The 24,732-nt window shown below is 41.3% G+C and overlaps 1 protein-coding gene across 1 annotated transcript; it reads right to left on the reverse strand.

Moving 5' to 3' along the window:
• Positions 1-2,484: 2,484 nt before the first annotated feature.
• On the reverse strand, positions 2,485-3,108 carry LOC145978144 (uncharacterized). Its single transcript, XM_083110583.1, has one exon. The coding sequence runs from the start codon at positions 3,106-3,108 to the stop codon at positions 2,485-2,487; it is 624 nt and encodes a 207-aa protein (XP_082966709.1).
• Between the last annotated feature and the right edge of the window lie 21,624 nt (positions 3,109-24,732).

A 24,732-nucleotide genomic window follows, 5' to 3' on the forward strand; every position in this document is an offset into this window, starting at 1 on the left:
CACTCCGAGCGAGAGACGGGGAGAGGCGAAATGGAATTAAAGATCAGTTTGGCTAATTTTCGGATTGAACCCCTCCTCCACCCTCCCCCTTCATGATCCAGTACCTAATAGCCTCGCCTTCCATTTCGCCAACCAGGAGAACGATTCAAATCCTATAAACTTTCAAAGGTTTCTCCCGGAGTACAAGTCTAAAAGACCAGGAACTGATAATGGAAAATGGAGGAGGGGGATGGGGAGGAGGGAGGGAGAAAAGGGGGGACGAAGCAAAGGGGGCAATCAACCACAACACATTAATTAACTATTGATCGGTTGGTTTGTTTCATTAAAGTCTCGCATTAATCCAGTCCGCTGCTTCGGAATGTTCAGTCTGTGATCCGTTGACTCATCCCTTCCCCGCACCGAACACACCCCCCGTTCTCATTTTCGCCAAACATCCCCCCCTTTCCTCCCTTCTTCGTACATTATTCAGCAGCATAATCTTGGCGGAGCGAGCTGTAATTATTTTAATCCGGTGGTGACATCTGTTGAGCTGGTTCGTTTTTAATGTCCCCGGAAGGAGACATTCAATCAGTACATCGAAGGGATCATCTTTAATGAGGCTAGACCAATTTGCGTTTAATTTTTGTGCTCTCCCGGGAATCTGGATGGACCTTGAACTTGAATCGCAAATCCATTTTCTCCTCTAAAAGCTTTCCTGGCACAGTGTCAGGTGATTTCTGAGGAGTAGCCAATCTATGGAGAGCTAACGTTAATCTGGTGTTCAGGAACATGTGATTTTTGCATGGTTTTTCTATCTATGGAGAGCTAACGTTACTCTGGTGTTCGAGAGCGGTGATTCTTGCATGATCTTTCTATCTATGGAGAGCTAACGTTACTCTGGTATTCGAGAACAGGTGATTCTTGCATGATCTTTCTATCTATTGAGAGCTAACGAGACACCAATGTTTAAGAATAGGTGATTTTTTAAATAATTTCCTTAGCTTTGGATAGCTAATATGCAGAAACTGATGACTTGTGGAAGATTTTTACATATGTTTAGAGAAACGACACTCCAATGCTCAGGAACGGATTTTTTTTTAATGATCTGCTTAGCTTTGGTAACTAACGGCACTTTTGTAAGATTTTCATGGTTTTTGTAGAGCTGAAGAGAATCTTCCCGGAAATCTGAAAATTGTTCGTGTCACAATATAAACACACAATGAAATTAATATATTTTCTTCGCGAATGAGTACATTTTCTTGTACGTACTGACTCATTTCTTAACTCTCTGCGTGGTAGTTTTCCAAGTAAAAGCAAATTGATATTGTGAGAGTTATTCCGAGACATCCTGTAGTACTTTCAATAATGAATAACACATTCATTTGCGTTTGCTATAAATCCTTACTGGATCTTCTCCATTCAATGATTTTTATTTTGACTTGCAACAATTAAAATCTTTCCACCAATTAACTGCTTTAGTTCTAAATATTAATGAAATGGGTTTCTTTAGAACACACACATAAATATAGAAAATTAATTATTATTAGTACAAGCGTCTGTGGTGAAATGGTTTTACTAGAACCTAGTGGGTTTCCAAGCTATGAAGAGCTAACCTTACTGGTGTTCAGCAACAGGTGATTTTTGGAATATATTTTAAATGTTTGGAGAGCTAACGTGATTTTTGGAAGATTTTTCTTGCAGTAGAGAGCTAACGCCACGGAGATGTTCAGGAACACATGATTTTTGGACGATTTCATTATTTCGAATCCTGAATAATTGATTGATTGATTGATTTGGTTTATTTTACTTCGCGTTTTGTGCCTTTTGGCTAATTTGCGAAGATGGGGATGAGTGATGAAATGATGAAATTGATGAATGGACATTCACAAACAACCAAGCCTAAGCGGGATTCGAACCCGGGACCCTTGGCGTCGCAGCGCGATGTGCTAACCACTTGGCCACAGGGTCCGGATCCTGAATAACACATTGACCCTAATATATATCGATTTCTAGTTTGATCTATTTGCGTCGCTTTTACAACTTTTTGGTTCGTCGCAACGATAAGCAAAACACAATTATATATCCATGCATATAGATCCACCAACTTATTTGAAACCCTGGCCAGAAACAAGTGGCGCTAGTGTCGAATGTTTAGGAGGGGAGCTCGGGAACTCTGGGGCAAGGGAAGGGATGGCAGAAACACGTGTTTTCCCCCTGTGTTGCCAAATCTAGAAGTGGGCGTGTGCCGTGAAAGGTTTGCAAGTAAACAAATATGCAGGCCGAATATTAAGTTTCGTTTCTAGATGTGGTAATTCAAATAACATAGCATAAGAGAGAGGAGGGAGGGGGACACTAAAGTTAAAAACGCCAGCTGTCTCGCAGAAGGATATCAACAATTTAAACACATAACATTAATATTCTAAATTATGTAAACAATATAAAAAAAATATGTAAAAAAAAGCAACTTACTTTTGGGTTTTTGCCTCCGGTTGGCCTGGAGGCAGATTATAAGGTGTCTATGCCGGAGAGGTCCGAATTCGAACTTTCGCTGTCACTGTCGCTATTTACATCGCTACTTTCGGAACCCGATTCCAGGTTTATAATCAAAGTTTGAACTTCATCTTCGAGAATTCCATCATTCTTCTGGTATTCTTTTTCCAAACGGATGGCATGTTGGCACATACATTCCCATTCCGGCACTGTGACACTGTCAATTGCACTTTCGGTAAGAGCCCTTATTTCTCTCAAATTTGAACTTACGTTTCGTGAGGCAACTCTTCGCTTTATGGTGCTCCATATGTACTCGATCGGGTTCAAGTCGCAGTGATATGGTGGAAGTCGAAGGACGTGGTGGCCGTGGGTTTTCAAAATTGTGTCAACTCGATATACCGGATCGGGAAGATTATTTTTTACTTTCAGCAACAATTCGGGCTTTGTTTGTTCGATATCGAAAGTGATGTTATTTTTTAATAGCCATTCTTGAATCTCTAGATTCTTACTTTTTGTGTTCGGGGCTTTATTGGTTTGAATTGAGTGGTAGGAGGCATTATCCATAACAATGACAGATCTAGGTGGGAGATTCGGAATAAGTTTCTGTTCCAACCACTTCTCGAAGTTCTCGGAATTCATTTCGTTATGGTAATCGCCAGAAGTTGTTTTGGCCTGAAATATATTAAGGGCGTTTGGAACAAACCCCATGGAACCCCCGGCGTGACTTATGATAAGTCTCTGCCCCGGACTGTCGTTTGTGAAGACACCTGACACATCTTCACTCTGCCAACATTTTTTTACTTTGTAATTAGGATGAATCCAAGTTTCATCAATGTAAACAACAGGCCTCCCTTCGTTGCGGAATCTGTTGATCGCACGAAGATATCTTGCTCTCCAAACCACAATGTTGCTTCGTTCAACCAGAGCTAAGCGAGAGTTTCTACATTTTTTAAATTTAAAGCCTATCTGTTTCATAATTTTCCGTAATGTTTCTCGCCCCCCCCCCCTGATAATTAATTTCTTCCTTAGCAATAGCTAAAAGTTTCAATATTGTAGGAACTTCTCTTTTCACTGCGTACATTTCATGGATTTTCCTTCGCAGTATACACTTATCCATGTCGTCAATGACAATCTTATTTTGTCGAGCACGTCTCCGTTTACCAGGAGTTGACAATTTCTGGTCAGGGGTTTGTAAATCTTTTGTCTCTCTTTTCAGTTTTTTAAGCAATGACTCCGACCGTCCCGTTAGATATACTGCTCTCTTTAGGGGTTGATCGCGAGGATAATTCCACCCGTCTCTTTTTCTCTTCTTCACACTTCTCGATGATTCGTAGTAGCAAATTTCGCTCACTGCTGTGCACAACTTTCGACATTTTACACTTACTCAAACACAAGTCTACGCACATCAACAACACTCCTCGAATTCTTGAAGAGAGTAAAATTAGCAACACTGTGTCAGCGGAAGTGGGAAGGTCCTTGCCCGACCAGCGCCAGAGCAAACACCGGGGGTGAGAGAAGGGGGTGGGGGAGGCCGGTTAGTTCGCATATTTTCCGAGGTTTCAGAAAGCTTGGTGGATCTATACCCAGGATTCGAACCTAAAGCCCGTGGCCTTACAATGCCCATCATCTATGCACCCTCGCGATTAACCTATAGAGTGGTGGGAAAATTATGTAAAATAACCGAAAATAGAAATGCATTGGCAATTGTGGACCGAAATAACGCCATCTAATGTCAAACATCTCGGGCATCACTTTGAGAATGAACTTGGAGGCAAAAGACGACACATCTGGTAAATGCATCATTCAATGCTGTGACGTCACTTACGGTCGCAATGCAACGTCAATCGCGCCTTCTAACGAAATACAAATGAGCAACTCCAACATATACGGGGGGACGGAAGGGGGATGACATATGTATACTTGTGGGTCGGGGTACGCCGTTTCATTAATTTTCGAAAACACCGGGAAAGATATGTTCCATCATTAATCAAACAACCATTACTTTTTTTGTATTAAAAAAAAACATGGATAAATAAATTTGAATTTTTCTTCCCTGACAACTTGTTTTACAAATGGACTGATGGGAAGCAAATTGCCCGACACATCTGGCCAGGCCTTTCTTCCATATTTCATTCTCCGTAATTGTCCGAATATGAAAACTGTATTAGTTAATACCGATTGTTTTCGTGGTATTGTGGTCAGTTTTGATTTGGTGAATATTCAAGCAAGTTTCTTCGGTACAGGCTTTATACTCTAGTTACACTAGGATTGAGCAACTTGTGAAGGCCTGCGAGCGCTTCCTGCGCTGTGAGCTCCCCGCCTGCACACTGCACCCCAAGGCCAGTAAGTAGATGAGCGGAAGAAGGGGAGCGCCCTCCGTTTGATGGAACCACTCCCTGTTTCTTCTGCTATGGTTACAATCATATGACTGATTTGCTTTATTTTACTTCGCTTTTTGTGCCACTTCTGGCTAATTTGCGAAGATGGGGATGAGTGATGATATGATGAAATTGATGAATGGACACTCACAAACATCCATGCCCGGACCGGGATTCGAACCCTGGACCCGCGACGTGCTAACCACTCCGCCACGGGGGCCGGCGATTACAATGATGTATTGGATTGATTTGTTGTTTTTAACTCCACTTTATGCACAGTAAGGCTAATCGGGACTGGACCTACAGTTTAAAGTGGGATCCGAACCACTATGTGCCTCCATCGGGAATCGAACCCGGGACCCCTTGATTACAAGGCGATGACGCTACTACTGCGCCATCGGGGAGGCCGATTACAATGATGTGTAGTCACAAATCAGGTGACGAAAGGTTTCCCACTGAACGAACGCGGCCGACGAAGCCTCCTGCCTCTTTCAGTTGCTCCCTCCCGCCCTCCGTGGAGGAGTGGTTAGCAAAGCGGTCCTCGGTTCGAATCCCGGGCTAGACATGGATGTTCTTTGTGAGTGTCCACGGACGTCCGCAGGATTCTTTCCAGGGAGTAGCAAGCAAGGTAATATTTCTAAGGAGGGGCAAAGGAGGCATATTTTCCCCCATAATAGTGATGCCCCCCAACAAAAAAAACCCGCTTCACTCTGATACTAGACGTTCAATATATAAGTTTCCGTATGCTGTAAAAAAAAAAAAAATTTTAAGATACATTAGAAAACTATACATACATATGTAGGAGGATCCTTCCTCACTTCTCCACATAATCCCCATAGAGATTCAGGTATTTGTCCCACCGTTGCACCAATTTGTCCATACCTTTGCAAGAAAATCAGGGCTCTGGCTATTGAGCACTATTGACTTTAACACCGGAAAAAGATGGAAATCACTCGGCGCTAAATCGGGGCTGTATGGAGGGTGGGGCAGCCGTTCCCACTCCAATTCTTCAATTTTGTGTTGTGTTTGCACTGCTGATTGGGGGTGAGCGTTATCGTCAAGAAGAATGACACCAGCTGACAGGAGACCTGGTCGCTTATGTCGAATTGCGTTTTTCAGTTTATCCAATGTTTGACAATAACTGTCAGCATTAATTGTTCTTCCTCGTTCCAAAAAGTCCATGTGCTCGCTCTGCGGTCCACACATGCATACAAGAGCGCTCTGGCAGTGTTGCCAGGCCTGAGTTACATTCACGATTGGGAGCAATTCGAAACAAACTCTAAAATAAACGAAACGCTACACAAAACGTAAAATTTGCCAAATAAAAAATATAATGCAGTAACCTTTGTACTCCTTGAGCACATTCAAGTGCATTAAATGATGTAGTTAAACGTTGTTTTTTTTTTTTACCTTCTTAATCATTCCTGGTGGTGAATCTTGAAGAGGTTTCTAGGGATATCAACTCAACCAGGTGATTTCCGGATAGGCTTTCGATCTTTGGAGAGCTAACGTCACTTCAATCCCTGGAGATGAGAGTAACGTTATCTCTCCAAAGATCGAAAGCCTATCCGGAAATCACCTGGTTAATATCCCAAGAAAACCTCTTCATTTCTTTCTTATTTCACGTCTCTTTTCTGCCTCTTTGGGCTGATGGCTGATCTAATGATTAGATTAGATTGCACCCATGGCCACTCCAGAACTCAAACCAGACGAAGTCATGAGTCCAGTAGCCACTGGGGCGGGACAACGGTGAAGTTAGGTGTAAGTTCCAAAATTTCGACATTGACTCAGTATCATAAGGACAAATGGGGAGCTACTTGGTCAATGGTAGAAGACTCTGGTCACCATAACCAGAAAACAGCAGCGATGGGACTCGATGAGTTGACCACTCTTCAACCTGCTTACCCCCCAAACGGATATTGGGCCATACACACAGAAAACTAAATGCATCATATCGATTGATGCACCAGAATGCATCGGTTGATCCACTAAAGTGTGTTTTATGGCTTCGAGATGCACTTCAATGCATGAGTTGATGTTCCTTGATGCACCTTTCTGCATCATTTTTGGATGATGCACTTAAACGTTTGGTCTGAGCTACAGAGTTTATGTAGCTCAGACGAAACGTTTAAGTGCATCAAAATACATCAAGGTGCATCAACTGATGCATTGAAGTGCATCTCGACTGAAAGGAATCCTCACTTGAATCAAATGATGCACTTTGGTGTTTCTTTCACGACATACAAAAATGCACCCAAATTCATTTAGTTCTCTGAGTGTAGAGTTTAGCAACTTTTCACTATTTGAAATTCCGATGCGGTTCTTCGGAACCAACCGGCATTTGATTTTATCCCCACTCGTCCCCCCTATTTTACGCACAACTAGTAGTTGCTTTTAAGGAGGTTTACCCATCAGTTTTGAAGTTCCCTTCTTAGCCAGTTTTTAACGCATCATCAGTATTGGTAAAGCGACAGTTAAACGTCATCCAACAGCACCTGAAAAAAAGGGTGCAACAACAGCGCTCTGTGTAAACTGACACGTCGAAACTAATGGTACTTTTGCCTTTGAACTGACGTCATTAACCATTCTTGCAGCATTGTTGGAGGAGAGGAGTTGCTGCATGAAGAAGGGGTGTACATTGGTACAGGACTTGCAGTATTGTTCAAGAAGTGAACTGAATATGTTCATGATGAGTGGCCCCGATGTAACGTGGGAGAGGCACCCCGAACAATGATCCTCTCCGAAGTCATTGTTGGAGAGGATATGGAAAAGCCACATACGGTCCACAATGGACATAAATGCACCATCATGAACCATTATTGTCGCCAAAGACTTCCAATGCAACCACTAAGATTTCAAGCGCATGATAGTCAGCGTCTTCGAATTCTATCATTGTCTTATCGTCCTGTTGGATCTCCGCTCCCTCCCAGCTTTTTCTGTTTGCTCTCTCTCTCTTTCATCCGTCTCTCTCTCTCAGTTGCTCCTTTCTTCATGTATCGGACATTCTCCCTTTTCAAAGATGGAGATTAATGATACGTTAAACGTGTCAAGTCCGATGGACAGGACCGTGGACGATACAAAAGCAAATGAGATAAAAATCCTCATTCATTCTCAGCCAGGGCTTGGTGATTGTCACTCACAAGGAAAAGCGACGTGACGACTGGAAGAAGAGAGGGGGACAAGAGAAGGTGGAGGAGGGCTTTTTTTTTAGAGCTTTCCGATAGGGAGAATGGGAAGGGGGCAGAACTGGACTAGTGTCTACCGGAGGGTGGACAGAAAAGCAACTCCGACCATACGAGAGAGTGGACCAAACTTGAGCAACTGAAAAATTCGATTTGCCGAGAATGGATCGCGAGTCTGAGAGGGGCGGACTAGGGAAAGAGGAGAGAGGGGGTGTATAAACGACTGCCAAGTTGCTGGAACTCTTTCTGCTCCGTGATCTTCCACAAGTTCTCACCCTCGAAAATTGTTACTGACGAAATGCATTTTTCAACCCAATCTCCAAGAATTGGCAAGCTCTTACACGGTGTCCAAACCGTTGGCAAGTGAAACATCCACGCATAACCTTAGTTACACACACATGCATAATCTAAAAAAATCTGATGGGGTAACATTGAAAATAACACTCCACATATACAGCCTATATATATAATGTACAGTCGCGGACACTTCTGGGATCGTTACAACCCGGAAGTGACAGTGACTGTACACACAGAAAACTAAATGGATCATATTGATTGATGCACTAAAGTGTGTTTTATTGCTTCTACAAAGAATCAGATTCACATTTGATGCATTTTGGTGCATTTTTGTATGTCGTGAAAGAAATACCAAAGTGCATCGTTTGATTCAAGTGAGGATTTCTTTCAGTCGAGATGCACTTCAATGCACGAGATGCACTACACGACATACAAGAATGGATCCAAATGCATCAAATGTGAATCGGATTCTTTGAAGAAGCCATAAAACACACTTTAGTGCATCTATCGATGCATTCTGCTGCATCAATCGATATGATGCATTTAGTTCTCCGAGTGTACAACGACATTCAAGGAATTAAATGTTTGATTAATTAATTTATTCATTTGTTATATTTTACTTCGCTTTACTGGCACTTTTGGCCAATGGTGAAGATGAGAATGTATGATGAAAAGATTAAATAAACGAAAGGAAAATCACAACACACACGAACAGAACACATGCCCCACAGAATAGAATAGAATAGGCCCTATAGGTCTATTTTAGTATGAGCCTTTGTGGCTGTACACACATTTCCATACATCTATGAAGTTTCTTTCTTCTCTCCTTGTGTTTCTTTTCCCGCCACATAACCCCTCCCCTTATGTCCTCACATGTTCAACTTTACCTTTCATATAAATTGTTTGTTCTTCTCTCACTACAATATATCAAACTTCTTTTTCCTCATAATTTTAGACTTATATCACTAGTTATTATAAGCTTTTGTTTAACAAGCCCATTTTGCCAGGTAAGCTCCTTGCTACCAGGCCAATTTTAAGGAAAATGCAGAGTTTCATTTAGATGACTGTAGGTCTGAGACTAATTGCCCTAAAGAGACGAATGATATATCGTTATACGCGGAATGAACCATACATTAGGACTACATACAATTTATGTACACTGTGTGTATATATGGATGCGGGGGGAGGGGAGGAACCGGAAAATTTTAAAATCTCAGAAAAATGCCCCTCCGCCCCTGGACAACAAAGTACAGGACATTGTCAAAATACACATGGAAAGGATCGCTGGCATGTCTGGAACAAGAAAATAATTGCACTATTATGATATGAACAATACAACACGACTTGTACCCCCAAAACTATATGTCTGTACGCCACTGAGCCATTCAGCAAAATGCGCAGTTACCTTGAAACGACTGTAGGTTCGAAGCTAATTGCCCTAGACGGACGAAAAAGTACCGTTATACGCGGAATAAACCATAAAATCGGACTACATGAAATTTATGCACATTGAGTGTATATATGGATGCGGGGGGAGGGGAGGAACCGGAAAATTCCAAAATTTCTGAAGAAAAATGCCCCTTCCCTCCTCCGCCCCTGGACAACGAAGTACAGGACATTGTCAAAATACACATGGAAATGATCGCAGGCATATTTGGAACAAGAAAATAATTGCATTATTATCATACGAGTAATAGAACACAACTTGTACCCCACCCAAAAGACATGTCTATGCGCCACTGACTCAATTTCAAAGGAAGCCGCCACTTCCCCAGCATTTTCCTCCCCTTTTTATGGGGGAAAGAGTCTTTACGGTGCAGTATATGTGTTAAGAAGAAAATCGCAATTCCAGCGAAAAATAGCGACATTATGACGTAAAAACTACGACCTTGTCGATGGTGAACAAAAGGATATTGTCAAAATGCCGTTTTCTGCACACCGCTCTCAGGCACTTTCACTTCCGTCCATCAACTTATTCGCTCTCTTTGACCATACCTTCCCAGGTCCCTTCCAGCCATTCCCCTCCCCGTAATGGTCTTCATCATAGCTCCTCCATTTTTGATTCGTTCATGTCCCTTATGTATTTCCGTCTAGCCTTTGCTGATTCTTTGCACTGGAGGAGAATGTGGAATCTCGTCTCGTCTTCACCATTGGACATTCTGTACTCCCGTCCCTCTCACGCGCTTGAATTGTGTCCACCCCCTAGCCTGAACCATGCCAAACTCGGCCTGTTACACGCTCCACACACGTAATTCTAAGAAGATTATACTGGCTGTGAGTCCAGTCTCGAGCTTTCGGTGCATTAAAAGGGTCGCTCGACACACAGAAGGTAATAAACACATTAATTGACACGAAAAGCGAAAACGTCTGATATTGGATTACAGCAAAGTGTATCTGATTTCGATTTGTCTTATTTATACAGTAACTTACTCGAATCTCTGAAATGCATACACTATCCTAACCATTTTCTTCCAAACAAAACCAAAATATCGGTAGCTCATCCTGATGTATTAATGTTATACGAGGGGATGCTGAAAAGTTCGTAGCCCTACCAAGTCCCAAACTGTTTAGAGGAATGTCACATTATGTCTTGAAAGTACATATCCTACCAAAAGGTATTGCATAATTGACAGGCTTTCTTGGGTATATCAGGTTTATTAAGTGACAATGTCTGTTTCTCCATGACAATGCACCTGCCCATCGAGCAGCAGCAACACAGCAGAAATTGCGAGACCTGGACTTTCAGTATCTTGATCATCCACCCTATTCCCCGATCTGGCTCCATCAAACTACTTTGTTTCCTCAGCTCAAAAAACACCTGACGGGGCGCCATTTTGGCTCAGATCAGGAGGTGAATTATGCCAGAGAGCATTGGTGCGGGGAGCAAACTTAACATTATTTTTAAGGAGTTTGCAAAAGTTGGAGCACCGGGCCAGAAAGTGCACTGAGCTTGAGTAACTATGAAGTTTCATCATTCCAAGTGCATTCCTTCTACGTCGGACTACGAACTTTTCAGCATCCCCTCGTATAGTGCATAACGTATTACACGTTCGGAACTTACAACTTTCTGTTTCAGAGAACTCTTTGAGGTCCTTATCGACAAAAAAGAAGAATATTAGTGAGGATAACACAGATATGAAAGGTAAATGCATCATATGATGCACTTTGGCGTTACCTTACAAACGATATTCAAAAATGCATCACACTGTAAACCTGATTCATGGCAAAAGCCAAAAACACACACGTTAACGCTTATTGATTCGTTTCTGGTGTACCAAATATATTTGATACATTCAATTTTCTGTGCGTAGCGTCTTTGAGAACTTTGGAGAGGGTTTCTCTGATGGCGGTCTGGAGAGACACGAGAAGACAAAAGTCTCGAAACAAAGAAGGGCAAAAAAAACAACAACAGACGTCGTTGAACAGGAGTAAGAAGATGGACAAGAAGTGGATGCCGATGAAACGAAGAGTGGAATCGATTGATTGGACACGTTCATGGACGACCAACGTCATTGGCCCCGCAGTGGACACGGTGGGCGTAACGAATCTTGATGCAGACTGTAGCATCTGGATTGGAGAGTTTTTAATTATTTTTTTCTCTTCCACAAGTGGCGTCTTGAAAGGGGGCTGACTCTTTCGGAAATAGCTGGCAAGAGAAGCTAAGGAAATGCAGGAAAATTTTAAGAGAAGTGAGAAACGTGGGCCAATTAGAGAAATTATTAATTGATGAGACATTAAATAGAAATTTAATAATAAAGCTGAGCAGAACTGTTCCATGTGCTTGTGTAATGTATCGACTCACATGGGCGTCCCAAAGGGGGGCAAAAGGGGGGGGCCGTGGCCCCCCTGGAAAATGAAAGTCAACCTAAAATCATATATTTCACACATATAATTTCATTTCAGTTACAATAATATGTGTGAATTATTGCATGAATATGATCAATTCAAATTTAAGCAATGCATTTTAGAGAAAACAACACTATTATTGGGGAAAATGTGCCTTGTTTGCCCCCTTGGAAAAAATACCTTCCTTGCATAATGCGTGAAGTGACAAACATATGTTGATACGATAAAACGCATGAACAGTTAACGATGCATTTTGATGCATAAAATCGCACAGATAACAGTGCATCAACTTTGGTTTCATGCATTTTCATGTACATTGATTGATTGAATTGTTGTTTTGAGTCCACTTTATGCATAGAGAGGCTAATCGGGACTGGACCTACAGCTTAAAGTGGGATCCGAACCACTATGTGCCTCCATCATGTACATTTTAGTCAACACTATTAAAAGTAATGCACGTCATGAAAATTTACTTGCATCAGGAACATTTTTTTTTATATTTGGAGTTATTTATATTAGAAATTGGGGGGCAGGGGGCTATACTCGTGTGGTGGTGCAGTCGATAGAGCCTCTACCTGCCACGCTATACACCCGAGTTCGATTACTGCGGCGGATGATCTCAAGGGGAGGGTTCGACAAAAATCACTGCACGTAGGTGTTGTGGGGTTCACCCAGGCTCATACAATGGGTACCTGTGGGGGTAAAAGAGGCCGCAGCATTGTGCTGATCACATCATCTCCAAAAATTGTCAAGGTATATATAATGTGTGAGGTGGTACCTCCATGCCTGTGTGTAGAGGCACATTTTTTTGGTTGAAAAAAAAAGCAAAATTTCAGAACAAAAACAGCGTCAGTTTCGGGTTCAAAAGCTGCAAATAAAATAAAATTTCGCTGTTATAGCAGTGAAAAACTGGTATATAAAATTACATTTTGGTTTCAAAAATGTGAATATAATCCCAAATTTGATTTAAAAACTGCACTTACTACACAAAGTGAACTTATCCCTTCTAATAGCATATTTATGTCGTTACCAGAATATGAAGCTTATTCCAATTTTGCTTCTCAAATATTTACAGCAGAATTAATCATTTTTCCGTGAATTGCATAACTCTCAGGATGATTCTGATTTCTTATAAAGTGTCGCTTCGGTAAATAAACTCGTATATTTCGCATTATTTCGTGACAAATCAGGGTAGGAAAATGCACCTCACATCTTTCAGAAACATGAAAAATTAACATTACAATGTGTCATTTCACATTTCGTGGTTTCGTCAAAAACGAGATATGCATGCCGATACATACTATGTGCCTTGATGGCACAATGGCAGGCATGGAAATTTACCTTGAATGCCAGACATACTTGAAGGGGATGATTTCTGGCAAAGTACCCCTACACCATTAACTGGCTTCCTGCTTTGGAACACGCTGAGGAATAAAAGCAGGTCTCGTCTCGTAAACTTCAAAAACAGTAATTTTAAATCTGGCGAATTATTTTGAACAACTCTGTATATTTGCATGTGTGTGAACTCACAGTTATTGAATGCAATGCACTTAACATGTAGGGAGGCCGGAGGGGGAGGGGGTTAAAAGTAGTACAACAGCATCCTCGATCGTTACAAGATGACGTTATCTCACCACGGAGTGACGTCCTTCGTGCAGGCTGCATTTTGCTCATGTGGTTCGTGCGTGTATATGTGTCGCGTCGTTTTGTACATGTACGTTTCCGGGTCACGCAACAGCGCCATTAACCTTGTTTTATAAGCTTCTGGACACCCCGAATATTCACTTAACCACTTCTAAAAATGGACGTTTATATATGGGCGTGGACGATATACGAGAAGGGGTTTCCTCCATATGTACCTCCATATTTCTACCCGCGCCATTTCCATGTTCAGAAGCCGTTTTGAAATCGAGAAATGCGTCTGTTTATTTCCGCGATGGCGTCAATCTAAGGCGGGAACAATCGATTCGCTGCAACAATGACCCAATCTTAATTGTTGCAGCGTACTCATGCTCGCCTCTCTAGTATAGATAATGGACGCAATTTGTCTTGTAATGATCTACGTCCGTTTTCTACCTCTTGGGTTTAATCGCGGCGATGATGATGAATTATGTTAAATCTGGTTCATGCTCAGGTAGCCTAATGGGAAGGCGACATATATCAGAAAGGTAAAGGCATTAATTATCACACAAAAGCCTAAATGCATCATATACTGAGTATGCACTAAAATGCATCTGATTTCATTAAGTGATTAGCTGAAATGTTTCAAAAAAGTTTATAAATTTACTCCAAGTCGGTTTGATTGGTTAATTGCTTTGCTTTATTTTACTTCGCTATTCTGCCACTTTTGGCTAATCGCGAAGATGAGGATGAATGCTGATAAGAAGAAACAGATAAGAGGACAGGCACACAACCCACGCCTCACATACTTGTGAAAATTCGGCCCCCCTTTCCCTCGTTTCTATCCGGCCCTCTGGATTTCTTCTTACTTTTATCCCTCAATCTCTCCTTTCACCTCACCCTGGGTGCCAAGCGAGCAGATTATATTTGCGCCGGAATTACGAAAGGGGGGTTTCACATAACATTTATATTTTTTAGTCCCTGGTTCATTTACACATGCACAGCAAGTGAATATACAACTGGTTAAATGGACAGTACCGTAGTTCTTGAAATCATAACATTCTAGTAGGATATACTGGTTTATTATACGTAGTTATATATATACATATTTACATTGCGTTTCCATGTGTGTCTTGCATAGATCAAATTAACAAATCTCTAAATCAATATAATTGCGCACCTATGGCATAACCATCGGCACTTCCTTTACCGCAGAGTTAGCATAACTATCTCTGCGGGCCTACCCTCAGCTTAAATGATATTCCGTTCATTACAAATGCGTTTCCTTACGCCTTCACTCCTTCCTTTGGGCATCAATTATTCAATACGGAAATATCCAACATAATCAAAGCTTTTTTCTAAAAGGGGACTTGGGACAGCAACAGGGGTTGGCTTAACCAAATGCTACATTATTATAACCAGTCTAGCCATCATAAGTGGACTAATCTTGAGGAGACGTTCCTCTTTCGTCGATCAATGGGGAAACACTGTTTTCTCTAAAGCCCACTGGCCTTTTTTTATAGCCGGGGTAAACGTCCGTGGACGTGGACTCCGTAGCGTTGGAAAATTCCACTGCAACGGTCTTTTGAAAAACAGCTAGCTCCCCCAACCGGGGAGGTAAAAAAACAGGCGAATCTTAGTATCCAGCAAAGCACAATCCAATAAGCACATACACTTACATGCAATAATAACATAAAAGTACACTCATGGAAACATATTACTTAACCCTACACCTTGTAGCTGGCCAGCAATTAATTATTACAATATACCAAAACCAGTAATGGTCAATCCGACCATTACAGATTATACTGACTGTCTGTAGCGGCGATTTGGGAGGGCGAGGGGGCAGTTGCCTCCCCACACTTTTCGCAATTTTTGCCCCCTCACTATACTAAACCTCATCTAAACCGCCCAGTCGGGGGATTTGCTCTAGGACCAAACTTCTCATGCTTAAACTTTGGGTGAGAGGATTAAAAAAAAAAAAAAAAAAAAAAATCGAAACACGAGTCATTTTGAGAATTTCGTTCACAAGGTCTCAGCCGAACCCGCTGCCCCCTTAAAAAAACACACACACAATCAAGATTAAATACCAATAACAGATATTGATGCTATCATCCACCCCTTCTGATCGATACAGAGGGGCTATTCCTGGTCTTTTCGCATTTTCAATCTCTCCCAGCGGGCGCATGTTAATTCTGTTCGAACCTTTCAGAAACCATCAATACAACCAGGATTGGTGAAACGTCAAGGAAACCTCCCTTTCAGAGTGCCGCCCCCCTCCAAAAAATTCGAACACGAATGTTGGAGATCTTGTCGAAAGCCCAATGTGATGCGAGGTTTTCCCTTTATCAGTTGGTTTCACATAGTCCCGTAACGCTTTATGCTATGATTGACAGCGCACCAGGATGATAAATTACCGATGCATAGACTCACTACCACCCACCCCCCCTCCCTGCCCCCTGTTGTTCCTCTTCCCTCCCTCTCTCCCCGCCGCTTTCCTCGTGCCTTCCATTTCGAGTCTGGAATACAGAGAGCCAGAGAGGGATTGGGGTGGGGGTAGCACATGCTTTTGAAGAAGTAAACAGTTGAAGATCAATACTCCAGACTGGCGTGCAAACCCAGTACGGACTCTGTGTAATTCTTGAAGAACCGAAAGCTACTGGTGCGCAAAATTTCGAGATCGCCAAGAATAGTTTCTATTCTTGATCACTCTTCTGTCTAAGTGCTTCCGTGCTCGCAGACTTCTTGGTAAATGGAAAATTAATTGTCTTTACATTTTTGTAAAATCAGTTTTGCTGCGGGTAAGGCTCTCCAATCAATGTGTACGACTCTCCAACGGTAGGCACGACTCTCCAACCTGCCAACAACTCTCCAACCTCCTGGCATGACACTCCAACCTGCTGACACTACTCTCCAACCTGCTGACACGTATCTCCAACCTGCTGACAACTCTCCAACCTCCTGGTAAGGGGCTGGCCCCCGTATAATGTGACTGGAGCAAAATAGCCTAAGTGCTGACGCTCCCACAATTTTAAAATCAAATTTTAAAAAATCAGAAGTCTTCAACCTCTGCTGGAACGACTCTCCAACCTGTGCTGACACGACTCTCCAACCTCCTGGCACGTATCTGCAACCTGCTGACAACTCTCCAACCTCCTGGATCGACTCTCCAACTTGCTGACAACTCTCCAACCTCCTGGCACCACTCTCCAACTTGCTGACACGACTCTCAAACCTCCTGGCACGACTCTCAAACCTCCTGGCACGACTCTCCAATCTCCTGGCACGACTCTCTAACCTGCTGACACGACTCCAACCTGCTGGCGGGACGTTACAACAAACTGGCACGACTCTTCAATAGGTGGGCACGAGTGACTATCCAACCCGCTGGCATGACACTAAAACCAGAGGAACTATGAAGCCAGACAACAGCGGCGGCGACGGGACTCGATGAGATGACCACTCGTCACTCAACGAAAAGTAACTTGAAGTAACTTATTTTTTTATTTATTTATGAACTCAACAGGTACATACCTAATTACAGAGCCCATATGAAGGATACATAGTCATTACAATTACATATATTTCTGTTGGCCATGAACCATCAAACGTTCGTTGCACCACGAAAGTATCATTACTATTTAACCCACATATACACAATATGAAGGAAGCCGTTCTTTCACATGTTGACCCACACTAGCTCATCAATTGATAGCAGCAATAAATATTACGTAAATTGTTTGATATTTTGGATCCGCGGTTACCGCTACAGTAAATCTGAGAAGACAGAAGAACGTAACGAAATCGAAGCGAACTTCGTTAATGTACCATTCCAGCATTCACCTCTAAGGAAAACTACAGAAGGCTTCTGGGGTTAGGCGCTAATTGTGACTAGGCCAAGTTTTGAAGTGAGAGCTCAAGGAAGAATCAAACATCGACAGTCTGGTTAAAAGTCGGCAACACTAACCATAGAGCTATTAAGGAGGAAGTTTCAATTGCCCCTCACGGTTTGGTGTGGTAGTAACGTCGTCTTGTAGTCAAAGGATCACAGTAGAGGAACTTCGCATTTCGGATCACACTTTAGGTCCAGTCCCCAATAGTTTATCTGAGCATAAAAAGCAAACTTCTTCAATTGTCTAAGTGTGTACTAACTCGTTAATTAAAAATTTACAGTAATTACGAAACATGTCCACAAAAACTACTGTTTTCTCCCAAGACCTTCAAAATTCCCGAAAAATTCCCGCAATCCACCAACACTGACCCACGATAATCATTAAGGAGAAGCAATCAGGAGCAGTTTCCTTCGATCACCGCCAGGAGGCTCTGCCTGCAACGGATTTGCAGATTAATCGTCCACTGCGTAGGGGGAGCCCGCTTTGCGGTGAGTCATCGGCGAACCCACACCTAAAGGGCGACTCCCGGCGGGTGGTGGTTGCGGACATCGGTTCGGGAAAGTTGAGTAACGCCATAATCGGTCCCCTAGCGGGGTTTCCCCCCATTCTATAAGGGAATTTTTGGATATTCTCACCCTGGATGAAAGCTAAGGACACGATCCAGCTATGCCCCATTCGTCTATGGTTAACGATTCGTCCTCACTTATCGCTTTAAGAGGCAATCCATTACTCAAAGCTAGTTATCCGCTCGGAAAATAGCCTTGTTAGAGAAGGAAAGCTTTGTGTGGCTAAGATGTTCTGTACGAGCACATCCAAACCTCTCAACAGGAACATCATTTCTCAGCAACTAACACCTGCGAGGGTCTGATTGATGAGTTAAGTTTTGGAACTGTTCCAAAACTCGATTCTAGTCAAATCTAGTTGTGGAAACTGTTTCAAAACTCGATTCTAGTCAAATCTAGTTGTGGAAACTGTTTCAAAACTCGATTCTAGTCAAATCTAGTTGTGGAAACTGTTTCAAAACTCGATTCTAGTCAAATCTAGTTGTGGAAACTGTTTCAAAACTCGATTCTAGTCAAATCTAGTTGTGGAAACTGTTTCAAAACTCGATTCTAGTCAAATCTAGTTGTGGAAACTGTTTCAAAACTCGATTCTAGTCAAATCTAGTTGTGGAAACTGTTTCAAAACTCGATTCTAGTCAAATCTAGTTGTGGAAACTGTTTCAAAACTCGATTCTAGTCAAATCTAGTTGTGGAAACTGTTTCAAAACTCGATTCTAGTCAAATCTAGTTGTGGAAACTGTTTCAAAACTCGATTCTAGTCAAATCTAGTTGTGGAAACTGTTTCAAAACTCGATTCTAGTCAAATCTAGTTGTGGAAACTGTTTCAAAACTCGACTTTAGTCAAATCTAGTTGTGGAAACTGTTTCAAAACTCGACTTTAGTCAAATCTAGTTGTGGAAACTGTTTCAAAACTCGACTTTAGTCAAATCTAGTTGTGGAAACTGTTTCAAAACTCGACTTTAGTCAAATCTAGTTGTGGAAACTGTTTCAAAACTCGACTTTAGTCAAATCTAGTTGTGGAAACTGTTTCAAAACTCGACTTTAGTCAAATCTAGTTGTGGAAACTGTTTCAAAACTCGACTTTAGTCAAATCTAGTTGTGGAAACTGTTTCAAAACTCGACTTTAGTCAAATCTAGTTGTGGAAACTGTTTCAAAACTCGACTTTAGTCAAATCTAGTTGTGGAAACTGTTTCAAAACTCGACTTTAGTCAAATCTAGTTGTGGAAACTGTTTCAAAACTCGACTTTAGTCAAATCTAGTTGTGGAAACTGTTTCAAAACTCGACTTTAGTCAAATCTAGTTGTGGAAACTGTTTCAAAACTCGACTTTAGTCAAATCTAGTTGTGGAAACTGTTTCAAAACTCGACTTTAGTCAAATCTAGTTGTGGAAACTGTTTCAAAACTCGACTTTAGTCAAATCTAGTTGTGGAAACTGTTTCAAAACTCGACTTTAGTCAAATCTAGTTGTGGAAACTGTTCCAAAACTCGACTTTAGTCAAATCTAGTTGTGGATACTGTTCAAAAACTCAACTCATCAATCAGAGCCTCGCAACAACTAGTTCCTCCCTAAAATAAATGTGATTAGTTTGAACAAGTTTTGGGACTACCAGTGTCCGAAAAATGGTACGAATAGTGAGCGCAAACAAATATTGGAACAGCCTGTATCCAAAAAACTTGGTTTCATCAGATAAACGTGAGCGAGTTTTGGAAGAGTATGTAGCCAAAAAATTGATTTGGTCAAACAAACGCGAACCTTATTTAAAATTTAATTTCATCAGATGTGATCAAGTTTTGAGCAGCCAGCAGATCAGGTCAGATGGAAGTATGAGAATTGAAACGGCCATTCTTCAAAACTTAAGTTCGACATTGTTCCATTAGTGTGTTTGCATCCTTTCTAAAGTTGATTCTTTCGATATGGTTGGAGCATACACAGGTTCAGAATTGAGTCTGCTTCTATTTGAAGCATAGCATACATTACAAGTGAAAGTTTTGGTACAGCCAAGATCCAAAACTCTTGTGCGATTAGATAAGGATTGCGTTTTGGAACAGCACATAACGAAAACTCAGTTTGATCAGATAAACGTGATGGAACTTTCGAACAGCCCAGTGGCACGTCCAGGGGGCAGAGGCTCATAGATATTGATTGGTTTGTTTTACTTCGCTTTTCTGCCGTTCTTGGCTAATTGAGAAGATGGGGATGAGTGATGATATGATGAAATTAATGAAGGGGCCCTCACAAAGAACATCTATGTCCAGGTGGAGATTAGAACATGTCGTAGCACTATATAACCTAACCCTTTGGTTAATATTTTCTAAAAAGAAAAAGTCCAATACAGGAAAAACAGAATTGACTGCTAAAACAGAAGCAACAATCCACCCTGTACAACATTTTTGCGTCTGTCAACGGAATAGCCTGTTTCCAAAAGTAGATTTGATCGGATAAAGGGGTAAGAATTCCGATAACGACAGTTCAATTGCACGTAAACCTTAAAATAAATCGAAATTCCGAATTAGGAAGAAAGAAATGAGTGTCATTCAAAATCAAAATCCCACATCTTCCTGTGCAATTTTCTTTTCACGGAACTTGTCCAGCCTGTCATCGAATCAGAGTCGAGCTTTCCTCCAAAACACACGTCAATCTGACAATTCCCAGAAACAGCAGATTAAGTATCGATTCTATCGACGTGCAAGTGGCGACATTAAAAATCAAGCGGCAGCTGAAAGCAACCCCTTCTTTACCCATTCCTCCTCCCCTGCAGCGAATTAAACTAAGACACATCACAATAAACCAGAAAACAACGAAAGCTAAATAATAAATTATCTTTGGAAAAGTTTTTACCCAATCGAAGAACCGTTAATCATTTGCGTTCAGTGTTTCCAGCTGCAAGTTTAGAGATTACACCAGATTGTATAGGGAACCTGAAATAATTTTCGTTATTACAGCGTTCCGAATGAAGCACATGGTACCGAATAAGGATGAACATATTATTTGGCTTTTACAGAGGGAGAAAATGATGTCCAGTAGCTATATTCTGTACCGGTTATCTCTGGAGGAAGCGAACGAAAACAAGTCTCTGCGCAAGTTGTGACGCGAGACGACGGTTCCACCAATGAACACGTGAGAGGGAACGGGATTGCGTGGAGGGGGAAAGCGACTGCAGTTACCAGCTTTCGCAGCAGCGTGTACTGTCTCGCTCTGAACTCTATTCCCCCCTTCTCTGACGCCAGGCGGGACTTTGTTCCAGAGATAGGCGGGATAGAGTATATGCAAGAAAAAAACTAGGAGCGGGTCGGGAAGGAGGGGATGGTCACAGACGTTCGAAAATTAATGTAGAATATTATACAAGGAACGATGATAACATTGTACAGGGTGATTCAATAAGTCAGTTGACAAATTGCATTGAACTGCTAGTGTCAACTGACTTAGGAACCACCTTGTTTAGCTTATCTAATAACTGGAAGACAACTGGCGCCGGCCGGTTTTATAGGTGGACCGTGGCTCACCCTAGACCCCCTGTAGTGTCCCAACCGAAAAGGGGGGGGGGGTTAAAAAAATTTAAAAATTCCGTAATACATCCTCTACTTGGCTCGTCGCTACGTTAACCCTTACACCTGTTAGCAAGGACGTATTTAGTGGGGGGTTCGAGATGTCCGGGCCCCCCGCCAGAAAGACTTAACAAGTACAAAAATTAAATAATGAAAATATGCGTAGTTTAACATTCTTTGTATAACCGAAGGTTATTTATTTCAACTTATTTCAAGGCACTAAGTATTTAGTTCCTTATACAGTAGACTCGCGATTATCCGAGCTAATTGGGACCGAGACTACCTCGGATACGGAAAAACTCGGATAATACGGAGATACTGTGCTAATAGGTCGTAAATGACGAAACAACACTTAAAACTGTATAGTAATTATTTATTACTAGTACAACATAAATGGGAAAGATTACTTTTTCAAAAAAGTCTTTCATAGTTTTTTGGACACACCTTTTCCGTTTGCCACTCATACTACATTACTGGCTTAGAATAGGCCTATACACAGATTTAAACACCACCGTAACAATCGGATACAACAACAATGTAACGAACATGTGCAGCGCGGACGGTGACTTGACTCCATAAACAAACAGGGGGATGCGTTATGAAGCGCGATGTTTTCCAACCACTCCCTCGGTTAACCCGGAGCCTCGGTTAATCGGGACTCGGTTAACACGAGTCTACTGTAATTGCTTTATTTAACATTAATTTGATACGTGTGTGTATGTGTGTGTGTCTAAACAAAAGCTAACGTAGTACAATCACTCCTTTGTTGCATAAGAACATAATTATTTGATTGGGAGGCGCTTGAGACTAAACTTTCCTACCACGCTGTAATTGGGTCCGTCCCCCTCCCCCCCTTTCTCTCTGAAAGACTTACCAAGTAGTAACATTAGCTAAACAATGAAAATATAGCTACGTGTTTAGCATTTGCTGTATAATTGGAGGATATTTACTTGAATGACAGTACCAAATAATCTGAAACTTTCATTTTCGTCAACTGGATCTAACATTCTATCTTGTTATTTAATAAATATTCAATTCTGTATTTGGTAGAAAATGAATACATGCTCTTGTATCTCCATTCTTATACCGATTTTAACAATTAATTTTATAATAGCAATACAATATTAATTTAATATTTATTAATTAATATTTTTATGTAATATAATTATCATGTAATTCTATACATTTAAATGTTTATATTATTATTTCCGACACACTTAGTTCGGACCCCCGGAAATAAAGTTCTAAACACGTGTTTGCCTGTTAGGGATCCTTTTCGACAGACAGACCGACTATCATTGAAAGTATCTCATTTAAATTAATGATTACAAAGTTATCCTCCAAGATATGGTTCTCTGAGACCTTGTGCAACACTGAAGTATAATATTCCACCTATTTTTCCCTTATGGTTTCTTGCAATTAGGGATGTTAAGCGTCAGGAGTCAAATACGACCCTTAAAAGAGATGCTTTTTAGATTGTAAGGTATTTGCACATGTACATTCATAAATTCACACTGGAAAGTCATCATATCTCAACATTATCACATTTGTGCACGTCACAAAATAACTGAAATCTAATGCAAATGTTGTAGTGTATGTCCTGAATTAAAAGATTTAAGTAGCACAATCGCGAAAACGCCGAAAATTCTTGTAAGAGGATAAAACAACTTGATAAATATATTTTGCATGCATACTAAGTTGCAAATAATGTGAAATTAGTATATTGCGTGATTACTAGTGTTACTCGAGAATTTAACCACATTTCCCTTGTGCATTATGTGAAAGAACACTAAACTAAACTAAAACCATTCAACTTCATGGCGAAACAATCCTCCAAAGGCTAGAGCCTGCCAGAGCGGCTTTTTCATTGGCTGTCCCGTTGCCAGCGCATCGAGTCCCATCACCGAAATCATAAATTACCTGTTCTTTCTGGCAAAATTGGTATTTCATAAATATAGTGCTCACTATGTAGTCAAGAATTAATACTCAAGAATAGTACAATAGTACTCAAGAATTATTATTATAGTACTCACAGTCGATACGGGCACATTGCAGGCTGCTATTTCTGTATAATTTCCGTCCCATTTTTTTTTTCGGAAGACTGGGTACCACTGAAAAATAATTCCTGCATACGACCAGGGATTTATACAGAATTTTTCATTGGGGGGGGGGGCTGTAAGAGTAAATTTTAAGCCAAAATGACCATAAATTGACCCCAGTGGAACATTTTAGGGGGTGTTGAGGAAATGTTAGGGGCTGTTAGAGGGGTGTTGGGGGAATGTGGGTAAATCCTGCCTACACTCGGAGAACTAAATGCATCATATCGATTGATGCGTCAGAATGCATCCATTGATTCACTAAAGTGTGTGTTATGGTTTCTTCAAAGTATCAGATTCACATTTGATGCATTTGGGTGCATTTTTGTATCTCGTGAAAGAAACACCAAAGTGCATCGTTTGATTCAAGTGAGAATTTCTTTCAGTCGAGATGCACTTCAATGCATCAGTTGATGCGTTTTGATGCACCTTGATGCATTATCCAAAAAGATGCAGGAAGGTACATCAAGAAACATCAACTGATGCATTGAAGTGCATCTCGACTGAAAGAAATTCTCACTTCAATCAAATGATGCACTTTGGTGTTTATTTCACGAGATACAAAAAATGCACCCAAATGCATCAAATGTGAATCTGATACTTTGAAGAAACCATAACACACACTTTAGTGCATCAATCGATGCATTCTGGTGCATCAATCGATATGATGCATTAATTTTCTGTGTGTACGACCCTTATCGAACCCGTGACCACTCGCGCCAAAACCAGAGATCTCGTATCTGTGCCGTAGTCTTCAGTTAAAACACTGTAACAAGCAAACAAGTGGCGTAACCAATGCACCAAAATAGCCGAGGAAAAACCTTAACAAATTAATGAAAAC

The sequence above is a fragment of the Lepisma saccharinum genome, chromosome 24 (genome assembly GCF_977018435.1).
Source record: "Lepisma saccharinum chromosome 24, izLepSacc3.1, whole genome shotgun sequence".
Classification (NCBI taxonomy): Eukaryota; Metazoa; Arthropoda; class Insecta; order Zygentoma; family Lepismatidae; genus Lepisma; species Lepisma saccharinum.